This window comes from Papaver somniferum, chromosome 8, assembly GCF_003573695.1.
Source record: "Papaver somniferum cultivar HN1 chromosome 8, ASM357369v1, whole genome shotgun sequence".
NCBI lineage: Eukaryota > Viridiplantae > Streptophyta > Magnoliopsida > Ranunculales > Papaveraceae > Papaver > Papaver somniferum.
Window position 1 is genome coordinate 38,665,343 of NC_039365.1, and position 21,038 is coordinate 38,686,380.

At 35.4% G+C, this 21,038-nt stretch overlaps 1 protein-coding gene and 1 non-coding gene across 2 annotated transcripts; both read left to right on the plus strand.

The window, feature by feature from the left end:
• The first annotated feature begins 2,839 nt into the window (after window positions 1–2,839).
• Window positions 2,840–10,057, plus strand: LOC113303606 (chaperone protein dnaJ 8, chloroplastic-like). The gene is made up of 3 exons (XM_026552648.1): window positions 2,840–3,388; window positions 3,559–3,636; window positions 9,776–10,057. Exons 1-3 carry the CDS (start codon window positions 3,158–3,160, stop codon window positions 9,902–9,904), a joined length of 438 nt encoding a protein of 145 aa, XP_026408433.1. The 5' UTR covers window positions 2,840–3,157; the 3' UTR covers window positions 9,905–10,057.
• A 2,328-nt stretch (window positions 10,058–12,385) lies between these two features.
• LOC113307063 lies at window positions 12,386–12,477 on the plus strand. The gene has a single exon (XR_003339027.1). It is a non-coding gene; the product is annotated as a small nucleolar RNA SNORD96 family (small nucleolar RNA).
• Window positions 12,478–21,038: the final 8,561 nt, after the last annotated feature.

Below are 21,038 nucleotides of genomic sequence, written 5' to 3' on the forward strand. Positions count from 1 at the left end.
GGTCCATTTACCTCCTCAACTACGACATGAGTTATATAGCAGTGAGTGCCTGTTCAAAACCCAGAAATGAAAATGTCATTTTTTCAACCAAAATACAATGAAATACCAACATAATACTTTATAAGTATCCATGACATGCATCGTTTGCACAACCAGATACAATGCTTGACCATGATATAACTAAGTGATAAACCATCGATGCAACTAGTAATCTTCTAGTAATTAAGCTTTTCCAATTATAATCTACCTTGATAAATGCATAATTAGAGACCATAAAAGAAATTGTTTAGTTATTAATTTATCGATAAACTTACTTTTATTTATTTAGAGAGTATATATTAATATTGAATTAAGAAAGTCCTCCAGAACCATGAGTTGGTCTATTAAATGAAGATATCCAAGGATTGGTTGATATCAGTTCTAATTTAGATGATAGAAATGTGATGGATGTCAAGTAAATGACGAGAACAATCCTGAACAAGATGATAATAGTTATATTAAGAAGTTGTGCATGCGTTATGAAAATTAATGATGAGATACGCATTTTGGTTTAGATGGAAGGAAAATAATTGTTTTTTGAGAAGAAAATACTTCTTATACGAACATTGTAGATTTGATAAAGTATTCTGGTCTATTTACATATATTTTTTGTATGAGACTTAATCATTATTCATATATGTTTTCATGGGGCCTTTAAGAATTTTTTTTATTTATCAATGGATTTAACGAAGTTATTACTTTAGCTTATTTTCCCAAATCATGAGAGGAGAAGATTATTTATTTGGCGGGGTTATTCATTCATCGAGATCATATCATAGTTATAACTCGTCTAGGTAAAATAAAAAGTATGAAATCTTAACTCAAAGTCCCATCAAACCTGTTGTGCCTAGTACAACCTAAACGCTTTGATAAACCATCAAATCAAAAAGAATTATTTCAAAAATGTTACCTTTGCGACATTACCATGGAAAACACACAAATGAGTCATTTCATCGTTGTATATAGACAACTTAATACGTATAACTTAGAAAAATTTAAAATAAACTCAGAATAATTTAGAATAACTTAATGAGGGACTTCTTTAGGGGTCTGAATGCTTCAAAAAGAAAAGCGTGTGAGGCGGCTTGGAGTAAAATTTATCAGCCGAAGGGATGTGAAGGGATAGACATCTGCGATATAAGGGCAACAGATAAGTCAATGTTAGTTAAATCGGTTTGGAGATATGACCGAAAGAAAGAGGCACCATGTTCAAGATCAATCGTGAAGAACATGGGAAAGTAGAATTAATTCGATACTGCAAACTATGAATTTGTCTCAAGATAAAGCCTTATGGAAAGGAGTCTTAAAATCTAAACAATTAACGGAAGAATTTAATTAGATATTCAATTAAGAATGAAAGAACGATCTAGTTATAGCATCAAAAGTGGTACCGAGGTGTTATTATAAAATATCAATGCCCATTAGTGTATAGGTGAGTAAATGTAACATCGGTCGACCTTAGAAGTGGTTGTGACTAATGATTTATAGCTGGTCGCTACTCCTAATGTCAATGTGCGAAGATGCAAGAAAAATTTACTGGATTTTTTAGGCGGCTGTCCTATGTTAACAAAGGAAGACGATCAATCTATACATTCGGTGGGAGAATAATAGCCACATTTAATGAGATGCTTACACAACAATATAAGACAAGCAATTATAAAGGAAAAAGATTCGGATGGTATTATTCGGAAGACTGATCTATCACCATATTTATTTATTTATTCTAACGAATGACACTAAAAGGTCACTGTTGCAATTGATGCTCTCAGTTCGAGGGGAATTCAAGTTACAAACTCAATGTGTAGTTCATTAAATACGGAGTAAGAAAAGTTTGACATATAATATTTCACCTCTTTTTGTTGGGCGTCATGATTTTCTTTTTACGGGCATATAAGATGAAATGATTTTTCATGAACTCTATCCTAGAATTTTTCATGAACTCTATCAAAGAATATTTCATGTCTTGGAAACTGAATAAGTTCAGTAGTGAGGACGTGTTGGTAACATATACAATTGTACCATATTTATGGAAAGAATGGAATAAAAGAATCTATGACGGACAAGCCCGTATTTGTGAAAAAATGTATATTTATACTGATGTTATGGTTTTCAAATTTCAATTTCTTAAAAGGGTATTCCAGCGAGTAGTGTGCTTTTCAACTGGAAAGCATTTTCCGGGCACCGAAAATAATTGTAATGTTTTTCTATTAAAGACTAATATCCAGACCCATAACATATTTTGTTTCTAAAATGTACTCGTTGATCGCCTGATATAATTTTAGACAATTATCTTACAAATCATTAATTGAGTAGTGTAGAAAACAATATCTTAAATAGACATAAAGGGCTATAAAATTTCATATTACCAGTAGCAACCAAAATCACCTTCCAATAGTAATTTTTGTTGAATTTTGGTATCTCCGCAAAAACGTATTTTTACCTAATTTTTCTTTTATTAGAAAATAAAATTTTGCCGAATATACAATGTTACTCATGAAAGGAGTAAAGTCATATTTGTAACATTCTCTAGTTTGAATTTAGGAATAGATATTATATAGAACATATCAAAAAATTATCGACTGAATGCCACAAATAAAAGAACATTTCATTTCAAAAAATTAGATAAACCACATGTCCGAATTTGAGACCCCTAATCTATCAAAAAATAAAATAAAATTGAGACCATTAATGTGAACTCAAATGGGAGCTAGACCTTTCGGACGTTTAGCATGAAGACTCCTCCAAATTTCGAATAATAAAATAGATAGAAGACGATGCAAGTTTGAATTTCATCAAAAAGACAGAGAAAAAAACACAATGAGGAATCGAAACTGCATCATGTAACAATAAAATATTAATAAATAATAAATATAAATAACAAGTCCTGGATATAAAAAATGCCACAAGTAAAATCAAAGTTCTTCCTTTTCATTGTTCACGAAGAAATATTGTATTTTCATTTTTAAGAAATAGAAATTCCAGTTATATTCACTGAATATGAAGTCATTGTAATAAGACTCCAATTTTATTTTCGTCATCCTGTTGTTGTCTAAGGAGATAAAAGGGAAGAAAAGAAAACTAAAAGGAAAACAAAAACCAGGCTAAGCCTATAGAAAAGATGATCAGAAAATTTATGGGTGGCGGGATATTAGAGAAATCAGGTCATTGTATCCGGTCATCTTCATCGTCATCGTCCTCATCATCATCGGCAAATCAGAAATCAACACAGAGGTGTTTACGATTCCCGACAAGATGCTTACCATTTTCCGATGAGTTTTCGTTACTTGGTCTTACACCATATGCATCTAAAGCTGACGTCAAACATGCTTATAAACGATTAGCTCTCAAGGTAAAATGATACTACTATGTTTCTTACGTTTTCTTCCTTTAATCTTCTTCTTCATCAGGATATATATATATCAATCCAAGACAAGGTTCTTTAATCTTTATATCTTTGTCAATTTGATTGCCATACATATACATTTCTTATTGGTACATTTTTGTTTATGATGATCTCAGTATCATCCGGATGTGGTTAAAGCTGGAGAGAACAATGAGAAACAAGAAACTTTTAAAGAAATTAAATCTGCGTACGAGGTAATTAATGTTTTCCTATGATCTTTCTTTTTCTTTTTGACGAGCAAAGTTTATGGCGATAAACATTAGCAGGCTAAGTATAGTTTTAAAATTTTAATGCATTACCATGCGTTGCAAAGACACTCTGTTCTTTTCGCACTTAATTTGAGATTGGGTATACCTTGTTTTGGTAGTTGGTATATGTTTTTGCATGTTTTGAGAACACCCCGATCGCTGTTGAACTTAAAAATCTGTCGTTTCCACGAAACGGGATGAACAGTTAAAAATCCTCCGATTTCAATAACATTTATCTTAATTATACTTTGGCTAGACTGTAGTTTGTTTGTGGTCTGGCAGTGACCACTCCATCCAAAAAAAATCGAAGAACACATTTTTGGAGTTTTTTTTGGGTGTGGGTCCACATTTTTGTTAGCCCATGTCGATAAGGTAAGAAATGGATATCAATCGGATATCCAGTCCTGACTTTAAGAAACAAAAGAGAAACTAAAGAAAACTACCACGCACCCTCTTAGTCCTTCCCGTTAAAGGTGGGGCGCCAAAAAATATTACGCACTCGTTGTGAAACTGCAACCGGCACAAGTTTTAAGGTTTTAATGATGACCTGACACTTGGAACCTTTAAGATTAGGTTGTGAAAACTGAAACCTCAATCTCTTTGTCGTACTTGTTCGCATCACGTAACAAACTAAAAAACTATCGCTTTACGTGAGTATGAACCGTTTGTGTGAATGGCTATTGATGATCATTTGTCGTCGTGATGTGGATCGTTCACATCCACGATTGTATGTTATCCATTTACATTTGGTTTTAAATTGGCCGCATTGCTGCATACAAACACAGATAATTGTGGGTGAAAGAACAAAACTACGACTTTTCACCAGAGAAAAAAAAAAGAAAAAAATCCCCTAATGACTCTATGTTAAGAATTTTGTGTATATTATTTCATATCTCTTCATAACTGATGACAAGGATATATATATGTGCGACCACATAATAGAATCCTAATAGAAATACATTCCATATCAGTCTCGGTTTCCTAGAATAAGTCTTTCCTAGACTTTCCTAGTATAAACACATTCCATATCAGTCTCAGACTTTCCTAGTTTATGTTCTAAGAGACGTGTATATCTGAGACCTTCCTAATTAGTCTCAGACATATTCTCAATACCCCCCCTCAAGACGGAGCATGCAGGTCACAAATGCCCATCTTGGACAATAGACCATGAAACTGAGCTTTCCCCAACGACTTTGTGAATATATCCGCCAACTGTATTGTGGTAGGAGTATAAGAAGGTGAAATAATCTTCCTTATTATCGCATCCCTGACTAGATGACAGCCCACTTCAATGTGTTTCGTTCTTTCATGAAACACATGGTTCTTCGCAATATATAACGTTGATTGACTATCACAAAGAAGACTCATTGCTTGTGTATGGTGAACTCCCAAATCTCGGAGTAATTGTTTCAACCATTTTAATTCACATGTAGCCGCCGCCATGGAACGATATTCTGCTTCTGCCGAGCTACGAGACACAGTTTGTTGCTTCTTAGTCTTCCAAGATACTGGTGAATCACCAAAAAGAACAAACCAACCCGTCAGTGAGCGTCTAGTTATAGGACAACTTGCCCAATCCGAATCACACCAACCTCTCAATTTGAAACTACTATCAGAGCGCAACAGAATTCCTTGTCCAGGATTCTTTTTCAAATATCTAACCACACGAAGTGCTGCTTCCCAATGCTCCAGTCTAGGTCGCTGCATAAACTGAGATAAGATATGCACTGAGTAAGCAAGATCTGGTCTGGTGACGGATAAATATATTAAACGCCCAACCAATCTTCTATATTTCTCTACATCACTAAGCAAATCTCCTGTTGCTAAGGCAAGACGATGATTTGTCTCCATAGGAAATTCTGCAGGTTTCGCACCCAATAAACCTGTTTCCATTATAATATCCAACGCATATTTTCTTTGGCATATGTAGAAACCCTTTTTACTACGTGCCACTTCCAATCCTAGGAAGTATTTCAACTTTCCTAAATCTTTCATCTTAAAACATTGACCCAAGTATGCTTTAAATTGTGTAAGCGCAACCAGATCATTTCCTGCAATAATCAAATCATCAACATACACCAGCACATTAAGTTGCATCTTTCCCTTTAGCATAGTAAAGAGAGAATAATCTGAGTACGATTGCCGAAACCCATAATTCTTCAATGCAGTGGACAGCTTCGCAAACCAACACCGCGGTGCTTGTTTTAGTCCATACAATGATTTCTTCATTTTACACACCATATTAGGATTACCCTTAGCAAATCCAGGTGGTATTTTCATATATACTTCCTCTTCCAAATCTCCATGTAGAAATGCATTATGCACATCCATCTGATGCGCATCCCATTGCTTAGCCGCAGCAACAGCCAAAAACATACGAACAGTTGTCATCTTTGCCACTGGTGCAAACGTCTCATTGTAATCCAAACCTTCAACTTGATGATTTCCAAAAATCACAAGTCTTTCTTTTAAACGTACCAAAGTACCATTTTCATCATATTTTTCCGTATATATCCACTTACTTCCTAGAGCCTTCTTACCAGGTGGCAATTCGGTGATATCCCATGTGCCTTGTTCTTCTAAGGCCCGTATTTCTTCCGCCATTGCTTTCCTCCAACCTGGATGTGTCATTGCCTCTCTGAAATTTTTCGGCTCAGACTTTGCCGACAATGCAGCAATATAATTTTTATGCATGTCAGAAAACCTGTCACAACTAACATAATATGTCAAAGGATAAGGTGTACCTGAGGATGATGACTGTGATGATTGAGAGTGAGATGGACTATTTTCTCGAATGGTGTGCGTCACAAAACCTTTCAGCCTACTTGATGGGATCTTCTGACGCTTGCCCTTACCCAAATCGTTGTTCACAGCAACGGTATTTGTGGGTTGTCCATCACCATTTACATCTGCCTTAATTTCTGACGCCGTAGACTTGTGCTTAACAGCGTTATCTTCAGCATATGTCGCAGTCTGTTCTGCTGCAGTTTCTGCAGATGTCGCAGTCTGTTCTGCTGCAGTTTCTGCAGATGTCGCAGTCTGTTCTGCTGCAGTTTCTGCAGATGTCGCAGTCTGAACTGCAACATTTCCACCAGGCGCTGCAGTCTGTACAACGACATCTGCATTTGTCTGTCGTTGTATTTCTGCACCTTCTTCTCCGCCAGCTATTACTGAATCTTCATCACTATCATCACTCCATTCTTCACCAACACGATCTGTCTCATGTGTATTGCCAACGACATCAGTCGTTATATGAGTTCTATTTCCATCCAACTCGGTCTTATATGGAAATTGTGTCTCATAGAATTTTACATCTCTAGACACTATAAACCTTCTTGTGTCGAGATCGTACACTTGCCATGCCTTCTTACCGAATGGATATCCTAGAAACACACACCTTCTTCCTCGACTAGCAAACTTATCTCCTTTGCTACTTTGATCATATACATAACACAAACATCCAAAGACCTTCAACTGTTTATATAGAGGTGGTTTTCCAAACAATACTTCATATGGTGTTTTATTATTTAGGATAGGTGTAGGAGTACGATTGATCAAGTACGCCGCTGTCAATGCACACTCTCCCCAAAACCGTTTCGGCAAGCTTGCTTGAAATCTCAAAGCCCGTGCCACATTCATTATATGTTGATGTTTTCTCTCAACTCTTCCATTTTGTTGTGGAGTACCTACACAAGACGTCTCAAAGACTATTCCACTAGTTTTAGAATACCCACGTAATACATTAAATTCCGTTCCATTATCACTTCTAACAATTTTAATATCCTTGTTAAATTTACGCTTCACAAGAGCAACAAATTCACGAAATATTGATTCAACTTCTGTTTTATTCCGAATTAAATAAATCCAAACACCTCTTGAAAAATCATCAACTATTGTTAGAAAATATTGTGCTCCACATGATGAATGGATCTTATAAGGACCCCATAAATCTATATGAACTAAATCAAAAATACAATTCGATTTACTCAAACTACTAGCAAAACTGCTTCTACGATGCTTTGCCCGGGGACAAATATCACAAGCATCATTATTCTTCTTAATTAATCTACTCACACCTTGCAATTTCTGCAAAACTTTTTCTGAAGGATGTCCCATACGCTGATGCCACAACTCATATGAATCTTCATGCACAGCCATAACTTCAACATGCGGCACACCACAGAAAATATATAGTCCACCTTGTCTCTCAGCCACTCCAATCATCCTCCTCGTAGACCGGTCCTGTATAAGACATAATTTGTTAGTACATTGAATAATACAACTCATCTCATCAATAAGTTGTGTGACTGAAATTAGGTTACAGGTTATTTGTGGTACATAAAGCACGTTTTCAAGTTTCAATCCACCAGGGAGAATCACGGTTCCAATTTTCTCAGAGTATGCATATTTTCCATTAGGCAATCCAACTGAACATGCCCTAATATCTCGTACACTCCTCATGTTAAGAAGTTCATACGTAACATGATTTGTTGCACCTGTGTCAACAATCCAGGATGTTTTATTCTTTTTACCTTGTAGATGAGAACCAGACTTTCTTGAGTTTAAAAACTCCATCACCTCTTGAACTTGTGCTGCTGTAACTCCTACTAGACCCGTTCCATCAGCTGATGACGTACCAGCACCAGCACTCTCCTTTGCTGCCGAAATATGCAGGTTATGAGCACGAACATGATTTCCTCCTTGTCCTCTACCTCCTCTTCCAGTACGTCCTCTTCCTCCAGCTCTTCCTCCTCTTCCATTCTTTGGTCTGTCTCCCCACCATTCTGGATATCCAATAATCTTAAAACAGCCATCATCAGAGTGTCCTTGTCTGCTGCAAGTTTTGCAGTACTTGTTGGGATCATAAGCACTATTAAGTAGGCGTTGATCAGATTGCACCTTAAAAGCCATAACATTCTCTTGCATCTCTGTAGTCACAACTCCATCTCCAATTTTCAGGCGTTCTGAGTTCACAATTGTTTGATATGCAACATCCACAGACGGCAATGGTTCTCTTGCAAGCAATTGTTCACGCAAAGAGCTGTATACAGAATCTAACCCAATCAGAAAATAATGCAATAAATCTTCTTCTCTCAACAAACTTACCTGAGATGCAATATTACAGGTGCACTTTCCACACTTGCATTGGGGTATCTTCATATAAGTCACCATCTCATCCCATATTTTGTTCAATCTTCCAAAATATATAGCAACTTCCTCCGTTTTCTTCTGTTTGCAGTCACTTAAAGATGCTTTTAGTTGGCATATTCTTGTTCCACTAACAACGCAAAATCTTCTCTTCAAGTGTGCCCATAATAGACTTGCATCCTCATAATCTCCCAGAGTTGATCTCACTGATAACTCCAGCGTGTTACTGATCCATGAGACTAGCATTGATTGCACTGCTATCCATTCTTCCAACTGATCCGGATCTTCAGGTCTTGTAACTGTTCCATCAATAAAACCAAATTTTCTTTTGGCTATTAACGATCTTCTTATGGCTCTAGCCTATTCATCATAATTATTTCCTCTCAAAGTTATTGGCGTGATGATATTTCCTGGTCCATCACTCGAACCTAGGTAATATACAGGGTTCTTCTTTTGTATATCATATTCCACCGTCTTTCCTTTGGATGATTCAATTTCGTTAACCATCTTTAGTTTTTTTTTTTAGGTTTCGAAACTGGCTCTTGATGCCATGTTAAGAATTTTGTGTATATTATTTCATATCTCTTCATAACTGATTACAAGGATATATATATGTGCGACCACATAATAGAGTCCTAATAGAAATACATTCCATATCAGTCTCGGTTTCCTAGAATAAGTCTTTCCTAGACTTTCCTAGTATACACACATTCCATATCAGTCTCAGACTTTCCTAGTTTATGTTCTAAGAGACGTGTATATCTGAGACCTTCCTAATTAGTCTCAGACATATTCTCAATACTCTACAAGACCGGCCAATATAATTTCAGCTGTATAACTTATGATACCGGTAGGTCATCTGCTTTATTGGGATTGCCCTTTTTTTAAGTTGGACATGGTCTAATTCTTGTTGTTTCTTTTGTTTTATGATGTTCAGACCCTTATGGATAGATTTGAGGTGGAAGACGAGACGCCGGAGTCCGTGGAGGATTATGACGAGTTTGATGAATGGGATGAATGGATGGGATTTGAGGGAGGGATTCCAGTAATTTATAATCCATCATAAGTTATGTTGTGTTATTTTAATTTTTATTTGTTTTAATTTAGACTTGATCAATTCTTGCTGATTCAATCAGCAAACATTTTACGTTCCTGTAAATTAAGCTCAACTGTGTAAAGTAAAAGGTCAAAAAAGGGAATGACTGAAATTTGGGCACCATGATCTCAGGTTTTAAGAAAGATCAGGCTGAAATGATTTTGTGGCACGGACAGACCTGCTGAATTATTTCGGCTTTTTTGTGTACAAATCAATGCGATCCGAAGTCAAAGTCAAAAAGAAGATCGGAGGGAATCATGCAATATATGCTAGTGTTATAAGGTGGCTAATGTCTGTTAAGGGGTAACAATGGTCAGTGTACTAGGAGTCTAGGACATGGAATACATGCTAGTCTGACTCTGACCCTCTCGTAGCGTCTTAACGACAGAATGACCACATAGTCATATGGCCTTGAAACTCAATTGAATAGTTTTGAATAGGGGTGCACATACCCTATTCATACCCGCCAATCCTAACCTATCCGCCAGTTTTTTAACCGTATCCTATCCTATCCATTATTTGGTGGGTAGGATAACGGGTAAAGATTTCTTAACCGCCGCTAGATGGGTAGGGTGACGGGTAAATCTCGAAATTATCCTACCCTACCCGCCTACCCGGCTATTTATATAACAGTTAATAGTGGTCGTTGATATTTCTATTATTGATCATCTCTGCCTTTGGTTTTTTATTAATCAATTCAACCTAAAAACTAAATTCATTTTCGTTTTCATTTTCCTCTTCATACTTCTCCTCTCTACACAGACACTCCCAGAACCCTAGATTGAAAATCCAATTTGTTTCTCAATAATTAGAAATCACAGTTAGAAATCGAAGAGGAACCTCACTCTCACATCAAAGATCGAAACTCACTGTCACAAATCATTCATCGTCCTAACCGAAATCAAAACGTATGTATCAGTAGAAATATGAAGTAACCATTTCCATCGAGTATCTTCTTTACCTCCAAACACAAGAGTTTCAGGATTTCAGCAAAATTTAAGCATTGGGGTTTGTCAATTTCGGGTACGAGAGGTAAGGATCTTCCTAACTGGTTTTGTTTTTAAAAATTTCTTCTGCCCTAATTCAATTGGTTAGTTATTTGATCAAGGTGTTGTAGGTTGATTTCATTGTTTTCAATTCATTACTTGGGTAGGTCGTAATTACCATGATTGCATGTTTTCTTAATTTGGTTTAGGGAAATTCAATTAGGGTTCCTTATTTGTACATGAATTATGGGTTTATTTGTTTTCCAATGTTGTTTATGAGAATGAAATTAGTTTGTTGAGAGGTTTTTTTAGATCCATTTTCCCGTCTCTTCAGTTTGTGATTTGGATAATTAGATGCTTAATGCATGTATGATTAAGATCATAAGAACTAATAAGGTATCTCAGCTAATACAAACGCCTTCTAATGAGAATATGATTTATTAGTTTTGTTTTTTGAGTGAGGAATGGTATGGGACTCAGTGAGTTTAAGGTAATATAAAATATTTCTGCTAGGTTAAAGATTATGTGCTAGCTCTTTCTACTTTGTATAAGTCAGCCTTGATTTTTGTATGAATGTAACGAACATGTCTTCCGGTTGTTTATAAGTTTGGAGTGAAAGTGATGCAATCTGATTAGTCCTCATTGTGTTTTCCATTGATTTGATTGTGCTCTTCTTTTTCATGCCAGGAAATTATCTGCATCTATTAAATGGAAGTTACAGGGGCTAAAGTTTTTTCACTTGTATTGCCTTCTGTGGTAAGATATATGATTATCTTGTCATGATTCTCTTTTGAGTTGCTTGGAGTGTCTGCTTACGAGGGCTAGTAATTTTATGTGAATGATTATCTCTTAATCTTAAGTACTCTGTTGTCTCATGCATACTCTGTTATCTCTTAATGATGTACTAATCTTGGCCAGTTTGATTCTAGAACAAATAAGACTGATTCCTGTTTTAACATCTAATTTCATACGAAATTCTAGCCGGATGTTGATTGGTTTTCTTATTAGTAGTCGATGGGTTCCTTACAGTAGGCTGTAACCCGATCTAATTTTGTTCTCCGCTTGCAATGTGCAGTGGTTTGATTGACCACCTGCCCGAAAGTAAGAAATAATTTGGTGGTTGAGACTTATTGTGTAGTTAATAGCCACTAACATGATTTAAATATTGTCTGTAGCTCTTATAGTTGCTTTAGTCTTTGTAGACCAGGAATTGCATTACCATGTTGGGATTTGATTTTTTATTTTTCATTTTGCTTTTTGTAAACCATGTGATGTGCCTTACAGATGCACTGAGTCACCACTGACTATGCTTACACCTTTCCTTGTGTTCTTCTAGTATTTTATTTTTGCTAAGGTCCAAATGTTACTTGTAATGGTAAAACAATGAGCACGACACTTTTTCATTTTCCCCATTCGATGACGTTATTGGTCACTTACATATTTTTAACAAATTGTAGTTTAGATGCAGCCTATGAGGATATTGAATCATAAAGAACACCATCTTTTGGGACTGAATGGCTTAACGCCTTGGTTACGTATTCTGCAATTCCGAGGCTTGTTAATTTAAATTTCTTTTGAGACTGATCTTCACATCAACATATGTAGCTAGTGGTCCTAAACTGGTAAGACCAACTGAGATCACACCTTACATTATTCAGATTCAGCATTATATTTTCCTTCCTTGTGATTGGTCTTGAGATAAAAAAAACTTTTTGGTTATCAATAAACATGTATGTATGCTCTTAAACTTTTCTAACCTTCAAGTTTGTTAGGAAACGTGGTACACAAATTACTGGTTCTGTCTATGGAAACCATTGTTTTTCCTTTCATATAGATTTTTTTGGTTTCTCTTGATATCTTAGTTAACTTCTCATTGTCAGTGGCCTTATCTAAAGGTGTAACAGACTAACATATGTTGTTTTTGGGGCCATCAAAAATTCTAAACTGGTGAAAACTAATAGATTTCTTGATACCGATTACTGATTAATATTGCTACATAAGATTTGAATAACTAGATACAGTTGATTTCGTGATAAGCATATGAGATAGTTAACTTGTCAGATGGAGTAATCGGTTGGTTAATAGTCTTCTTTCTACCTTAGATTTGAGACACTCTCTTTCTCACCGCTCTCTTTCGAACAAACTATATATATGTTGTAGTAGCAAGTTGTGTATTCACCCAACAACATTATAAAGCCTTGTTGAGTGGAAGACTGTTGTGAAGGTGTTCTTTGTTATTCTGATGTTATGTAATTTGCCAACTAGTGCGTTTTTGAGTACTACTGCATTGTTGATATGTTACGAATCTTAATTAATCTTTGTTAATCAGCTTTGATATGCAGCGTATAAAGAGATTTTGATGTTGATTCGCTTTATATATTGTTATGCAGCTTTATTTGGTGATCTTAGTTTGTATTCCATCATTGTAGATGATGATTGAAGAAGAAGGTCATATGAAGAGTTTTTGATGATGATACTCTTATATGAAGAACACGGTTACCTGAAGAACATGGAATTATGTTGGATTCACCGTCGATTTTGAAAAGAATAGAACTCTTGTTTCTATAAATGGCTTTGTGCCTAGCAGGATACTTTGTTTGTTCATATTTTCCTAGTTAGATTGGCAGTACCATTGGGTACATATTTAGATAGGCTGGCTCTTATTTGCTGTGTTGTTGCAAGATTTTTTATTTTATTTTTTGTGAAGCATTTTCTATATACACAGTAGTAACAACTAACCAGAAAGTCAAAAAAAAAAAAAAAAAACGGTTATACCCGCCACCCTATCCTACCCGACCCGCCTATTAATGGGTCGGGTAGGATCTTATCCGTTTAATGGCGGGTAGGGTGGCGGGTAAAAAATTTCTTACCCGCCATTTAGCGGGTAGGGCGGCGAAATAAGCCATATCCTACCCGTTGTGCAGCCCTAATTTTGAAATTATGAATCTGGAAATCGATTGGCAAATAGAGTGTCCACTCAGTGGAATATAATAGCTTGTTACTATTTTAAACACGATGGCACAAAGTAATCTGGCAAAAGCTAAATGAGCCAAATCAACTTGCCAAGTCCGGCCGGCCAGATCAAGGTTAGGGTCTTAGTGCTGCCCGGTGAGGAATCAATTTGGAGCCCCGAGCTGGTAATAAGAGCCACTCTAGATCTCCACCGTTGACAAAGCTCATTTATATATCTCTGCCTGCTTAGTTTACTATTGCCTCCATACACAGTGAGCCTGAGATAGCGCTAGTGTTCCAGAGTGTTGAGCCAAAGCTGAGGTCAAATTTTTCTTTCTTTCTTTGTTTTTTTTTTTCTGTTTTTGTTTTCGCTAGGAACTAAAGCAAAATTTAGCTTCTACATGAAGCTTTTTCCCAAAAGCTGCTAATAGAGGGTACCAAGTTATTTGGGAGTGTACCAAAATATACATAAGACAAAAATATCATTGCCTTTGGGTTGATGCACCCCAAGCAATTTGGTATTCCTATTGGCAATCTTGCTTTTTCTGATGTTTATGGAATGTTTTTCTAAATGTCTCCAGCAAATTTAAGAAATAAAAAACTTTCTTTATCTCTTCGTCGCCATTACTAGGATTTATTGTACTTTTCTTTTCCGATTATGGAATGCTTCTTCCAATACTTATAGAATGCTTTTCTAAATGATTTATGTAAATTCTGCGGATTTTTCTTTTAAGATTTTCATCTAATCACTAGCATTTATTGTACATTAGCGAAACAAATATATTAAATTTGAGAATTAAGTATTTGACTCTCATCCCACCATGTTTTACTTGTTTGGTCCTGGGCTTGAAATTCACTAGAAAATAATCTTTAACCCAATTTATTGAAATAATCCTTAAAGAAAATAGGAGGATCATCTGAATAGATTATAGAGATGTTTGATGATGTCATTAAATAAGAGTAAATGACAAGTTGTGTATAAATTTTTTATCTTTGAAGGGTATAATTGTCAAGCAAACTTAAATATAATATATCTCACTACTAATATGTTAGAATTTGACAAACTTTAGACATTCGAATAACTTTTTGAAAACGAGTATAAATATGTATACAAAATTTTCATTTTCTAATTTCTTTTCATTGTACAAACAATTTTTTTATATTTTCTTTGTTCACTTTAGAACGCAACTATTATTCACAATATTTTTTTAGAGTGCAACTAATATCCACATTTTTTTTTAATTTAATTTTCCTTAGGTGCAAACTGTTAGAGCTTCACTCGGTAAAACTCGCTAGTTTTGCTATCTCAAGCTTGTTGTCAATGTTAGATACACAAAGTTGTATCTTGATTTCTAGTCTACGAAAGTCAATTCTCGGACTAGGATTACAGTATGGTAATTGAGTATTAGACATTACTGAATAACCCTCGAACATTCAAGACTGAAGAACAAACGAAGACATTTACGAGAACTTCATCAACAAAGAGATATGTGAAAACTGACCTATCCTATTTACTCGTGGCATATACCATTTTATCTTATGAGCCTATGTCATATGAATTTAGTTGACTTAATTTTGCAAAGAAGAAATTTCGAGTTCAAGCTTCTTTTGGTTAAACTCTCGAAGTGTAATTCAAGCAATGTATGTTCATAGATCCGTAACAATCTTAGTTAAAACAATTTATTGTTCACAATCTAATTTGCTTCAAGTTGATCATTTGGAAACTGCCCAAGCAACAATTCATACTGTCTATGGATATTGGGAATGTTTCGAACTGAATTATGAGAGATACAAAATTGTTCTGTGCAAGGTACACTTACTTGTATGTATTACCTAGCTAGTCAGAGTGAATTTCATGAACTGTAACCTTTACTTCTGAGTTCAAGAATGGGGTTAGGTTTGCAAACCCATATGACCTGACTTCACGAACTGATAAGGTCTGAAATCCGGTTTGCAAACCCCTATGGCTTGATTTCGCGAACTGCCAAAGGTTTGGTTTACAATTCTATAAATTTCTCGTTTAGAAGAAGATCACGAACTGTCTTACATGACTATGTTCACTTTTCCTACGACACTCATAGTCACCTCTAAGATAAGTTTATTAAAAAAATTACTTTGGACTTCTGGATTAGTGTTTAGTCTTGAGTGTTATTGAACACCGCTATGTACTTGTAAGTTCAAAAAGCATACTTGCGGCTATGTCATTCTGCATGGTTCCATAACCAGACTATAGTGCATACTCTTCTATGTAATTTCAAGGCAAACTTTTCACATGCTTACATGAATTCCGAATAAGAATTTCATATAAACCGAGAAAGTATTTGCTTGTATCTGAAGCTAACCTTAACTTGAATTCAAAGTTATTTGTATCCTTGAAAATCTATAAATAGAAAAACTTTCAACAGGATTTGTCAGTTGTGGTACTCTTGTATCTTAGTAGCAAATCTCGAGTAGTCCTCCATAACCTAGGTTTCTTTACAAAACTGTATTATAGGTTAGGGATTTGAAGACTTAACTTAGGGATTCCTGAAGTCCGGTTAGACTATCTTTTACCTTATAGTTCTTATATCTGATCTTGTTCTAATAGTTATTGAAATTCACCAACTTTAGATCACGAACAAGCTTAGATAGAAATCACAAAGTTCTCTTTGTATCAGACTATGTGATTCCCCAAGATAAATATCTAAACTCTTCTTGGATTTGTTTAAATTTGTTCTTAAAAGGTGATTAGTGATCTAGGCTTCTCTGCTAACAAACTGTAAGTTTTCCGGATCCACGGGGTTTGCTGGACTTTGTCTACAACAAATAGATTCCAAAACCTAGATTGAAACATATCAAAAAAGAAATCAAATAGGCTTGTGTGTTATAGGAAGATATGTATCAAAAGTCTTCACTGAGGTTGAAGAAATTGTTAGGCTTTAAAGGAAGTTAGCTAAGGGAATCAAGTGCGTAGAATCTTTCGAATTTCAGGAGACATATAAGGAACACGACTTCAACTGAATTGCTTGGAGGGTTAATTCGGTCTTGACTACATTCGAGTCCGAAGTTTGATAGTGTCTGTAGCGGTTTAATATAATGTGGTGTTCAAAAATGGAGGTCCCGGGATTTTCATGCCAGTGCAGTTTTCCTCGTTAACAAAAATTTTGGTGTCTTGTGTTTTCTGCATTATATTGTTTATTGTTATATTATAATAAGGATAACACAAGTAGTACGTAATCAATCTAGATAGTTTAAGTCCTTGTTGTTTGATATCAAGCATAAGACTTGTTCTTATTGAATTCATATCTTGAAAGATAGATTACAAGTTTCGTACTTGTTAGAATTTGAATACCGCTAATTCGGATACAACTAGATTGATCTTGGATATTAATTCCTGGGATTGAAAACGCAGTGGACACTAAACACACCCAACTTTTTCGTTCGGAAACCTGTATACAAAAAAAATAATACAATTACAAGTAGATCAATTGAATGATCCTTGACAATATATATACAAAGTTTTTATCTCAACCTCTACTCAATCAGTATGTATATAGACTCAAGGTTAGTGAACCTGATTGTTAAGCAGAGTACTTGGACGATCTCAAAAATAAATATCCAAGATCAATCTAGCCATATCCAAATTATCCAAATGTACAAGTAATTAAACTTGTTATCTATCTTTCAAGATATGAATTTTACAAGAAACTAGTTTCCTAATGGATTACATTTAAGCAAATATATCTGCTTAGATTGAATACGCACAAACCTGTGTAAATCCAATTATAAAGACAAACAATATAATGCGGAAAAATAAAAACATATGATACCAAAAAATTTGTTAACGAGGAAACCACAATAGTATAAAAACTTCGGGACCTCGTCCAGATTGAACACAACACTGTATTAAGCCGCTACAGACACTAGCCTACTATCAAACTTCGGACTGGAATGTATTTGAGACCGAATGCACCCTCCAAGCAATTCAGTTAAATTCGCGCTCCTAACGTCTCTTGAATCTCGCAAGTTTCGACGCAGTTGATTCCCTTAGCTGACGTCCTTTACAGCCTAAAAGTTGCTTCAACCTAGGTGAAGACTTTTGATACCAATCTGCCTTTAACAGATAAGCCTATTTGATTTCCATTTAGATCAAAGATCAAGGTGTGAAAATCTGTTAGTAGTATACAAAGGCAGCAAAGCTCACAAACCCGGAACTTACGACTCCTGAAGAGCAGCCTATATTCCTAACCACCTCTCAATAACAATCTTCGAAAGATTAACTAAGATCAGTATTCAGATGTCTATCTTGAGGAATCACAAAGTCTAAAACGAAGATAACTTTGCGATTATTTTCTATCTTACTTAAAAGAGATTACTAAACCTCGATAACATAAAAGCAAGATCAGGATACACGAACTATCAAGGTAAAGATAGTCGTACCTGGATTTACTAATCCACAAAGAGAAAACTTTTAGTCGTAGACCTAATTACATTTCTCAAAGGAAACTTAGGTCAATAGAGGATGACTCTAGAATCAACTAGGACACAAAGTGTCAGGGACTGATTTAATTTTCCCAGTTGAAAGAGCATCTCTATTTATAGTTTTCAGAGACCGGGGGTTGCTTAGAATTTAAGCTAAGATAACTTGAGAATCAATCAAACACTTTAGGTCTTCAAAATATAATATAAGAATATACACATAGGTTCGGTTATGGAACCGTGTATAATGACTGTTCGGTTTGGAAAGTTATCCAAAGAACTAAAAGCTATTTGATGTTCATTTAAACACCTAAGAAAATAATCATGATAAACACATAAGTGTTTAAGTGACCAATGAAGTCTTAGAAGTGTTTAAGAGAGTTCTAGCAATACTAAACATATTAAAATAATAAGTCTTTAAGCATGTGCTAAATATTGTCTGGACAGTCGATATAACGATTCGCCTACCGTAGGGATTTTTCACCAGTCAGGGTGATACGATTCGTGAACCCGGTTCGCCAACCCTACTAGACTACCGAACTCAGTTGACCACTGTTCGTGAACTGGGTTCGCCGACTTCTAGCCTATTTATCCAACTTAAAATTCAGTTCACCACGGTTCTCCAACCGGGTACTGAATTGTACCCAACTGAACTTGCGGTTTGCGAACTGGTTCCCCAACCTTCCTGTATTTCTGTAAGATATCTATAGTTTGTGAACTGGTTCGCTGATAGACACACTTTTGTGTCTGAATTGTCCTCAGTGTCTCTATTGCTAGTGCTTGATTTTTTAATTATTATGGTGTTTTTATGTTTGTGTAGGTGTTTTTGGAGAAATACACTTGTGTGGAAAAAGTTGCTCAAAAAGTGTTATTTGGACCCCTGGAGGACATTTTCTATACGGACCCCAGATTTGGCTAAGGGACACCCAAGGTTATGCGTAGCCCAAATTCATCCTCAACACCCAAATTTGTTTATAGCACCCATTTGCTGAAGGCACCCCAAGACCGGATAGGGGGAAACCCTTCTTCTTCATTTCAAATTTCATTTTTGGCGGGAAGTTCACCCCTGGCAGATTTTTCGATCAGATTTTGGATGGGTTAGAGGTAGACTGAATCGCTGAAACTTCATGGGTGGACGCGATATGACTATATAACGTTGGTATGGATTTTATTTTGGACAAAATTTGGCAGAATCGTCGCATGGAGAAAAACAGAGCTTCATGAAGTTTTCACGGGTTTAGTTGAATTGCAGAGAGTTTCTCACGTGTTGGAGAGAGTCTATCCTGTTATAGAACATGATATGAATGAGATAGAGTGTGTAATACATCTCTAGGCGCGTGGAAACAACAAAACAGGAAAGAAAATCTCCCCGAAAATAATTTGTATCACCCGAGTAATGAGAGAATATTTGAGAGTTTAATGCGATATTTGGAGGTTCTGTTGGGTATATATAGGGTGTTGGGGACTCATAGAGGTGGGATGGAGAGTTTTGGGAGAGTTTAGAACAACAACAGAGGAGATTGATCGTGTTGCAGAGAAAACTTTTCTGCTGCTGCTAGGAAGAACACGAAGAACAAAAGATCACCAGAGGCAGTCGTTTATCAACAGCGACAACGACAGACACACGAGGGTCGCAGAGATATAACAACAGCAGTTCTTTTCTATCGTTCTTTCTAACAGTGTTTTGCAACAATTATAAACGTTGCAAACACCCGATTTTTCATTATTTTCTCTCCATTTCATCTTTGTAAACAAATTTTGAGCATGAATCAATACTTTGAACAAGTTTATACAATGATAAGCTAAACCCATCCTCTGGGGAGACGGAGGAAGCTATTTCGCCAATAAAATGTGGTAATCTCTATTTTATTTAATTTATGCAATTATTATATGATTATTTTCCTTGATAAATAAATAGAAAAAAATGGTTTTTGTTAAACAATTGTTATTTCAATTGATGGAGCATGCTAGCCTAGGGTTTTGATGTCCCATACTTTCGATTCACAATTGTTATTTCTAAAAAAATCAACTTTTGCAATATTTAGAATCAATTTGAATGAAGGATTTGCATAATTATAATTAGAGAATATAAAATCACTTTGATATTGGTAATTAGTGGAATCCATATCCCCAGTCTTCTCCATATTTTTCATATCACTTTTATTTAAGTTTCCTATATTTTTATTTAAAATTAAGTCTAAAATCTGCTTTCACAAGTCTTGAACGAATCTTATTACTACAACAACTTTGAAATCCCATCATTCGCTAACCTACCCTGAGTAGAAATATCTATAAGTTCATATTTCTCTCTTATGATGCTTGAAACATTTCCAAGTGATATAATCATTTGCATGGGAAATTTTCAGTTGATCCACAAATTAATTAATATAACTGATATCGTTAAGGACCGTTGAACATCTTATTTGCTAAGTCATATTTCAATATTTTTCATAAGACAAGCTTGACTCGAAACTTCTTCTTTGTATCTCTACAAGAAGTCATACGACATAGTCTCAATAAATAAAATGATGGTATAGTGAGTGAAATAGAATGGTTCAGTCTTCACATATCTAATACAGAAGTTCTCTAAATGTCTTCGTCGATCTTCATTTTCAAGGGTGATCTCTGATACTCAACTACAATTCTAACCTAGTCCGAGACTTGACTTAGTAGACTAGAAATCAAGATATAGTTTTGATCACCTAACA

Coding starts and splice junctions, on each gene's coding strand:
- LOC113303606 (XM_026552648.1), top strand. CDS start 3,158: ATGATCAGAAAATTTATGGGTGGCGGGATATTAGAGAAATCAGGTCAT. Junction 3,389..3,558: donor ATAAACGATTAGCTCTCAAG/GTAAAATGATAC, acceptor TGATGATCTCAG/TATCATCCGGATGTGGTTAA. Junction 3,637..9,775: donor AAATTAAATCTGCGTACGAG/GTAATTAATGTT, acceptor TATGATGTTCAG/ACCCTTATGGATAGATTTGA.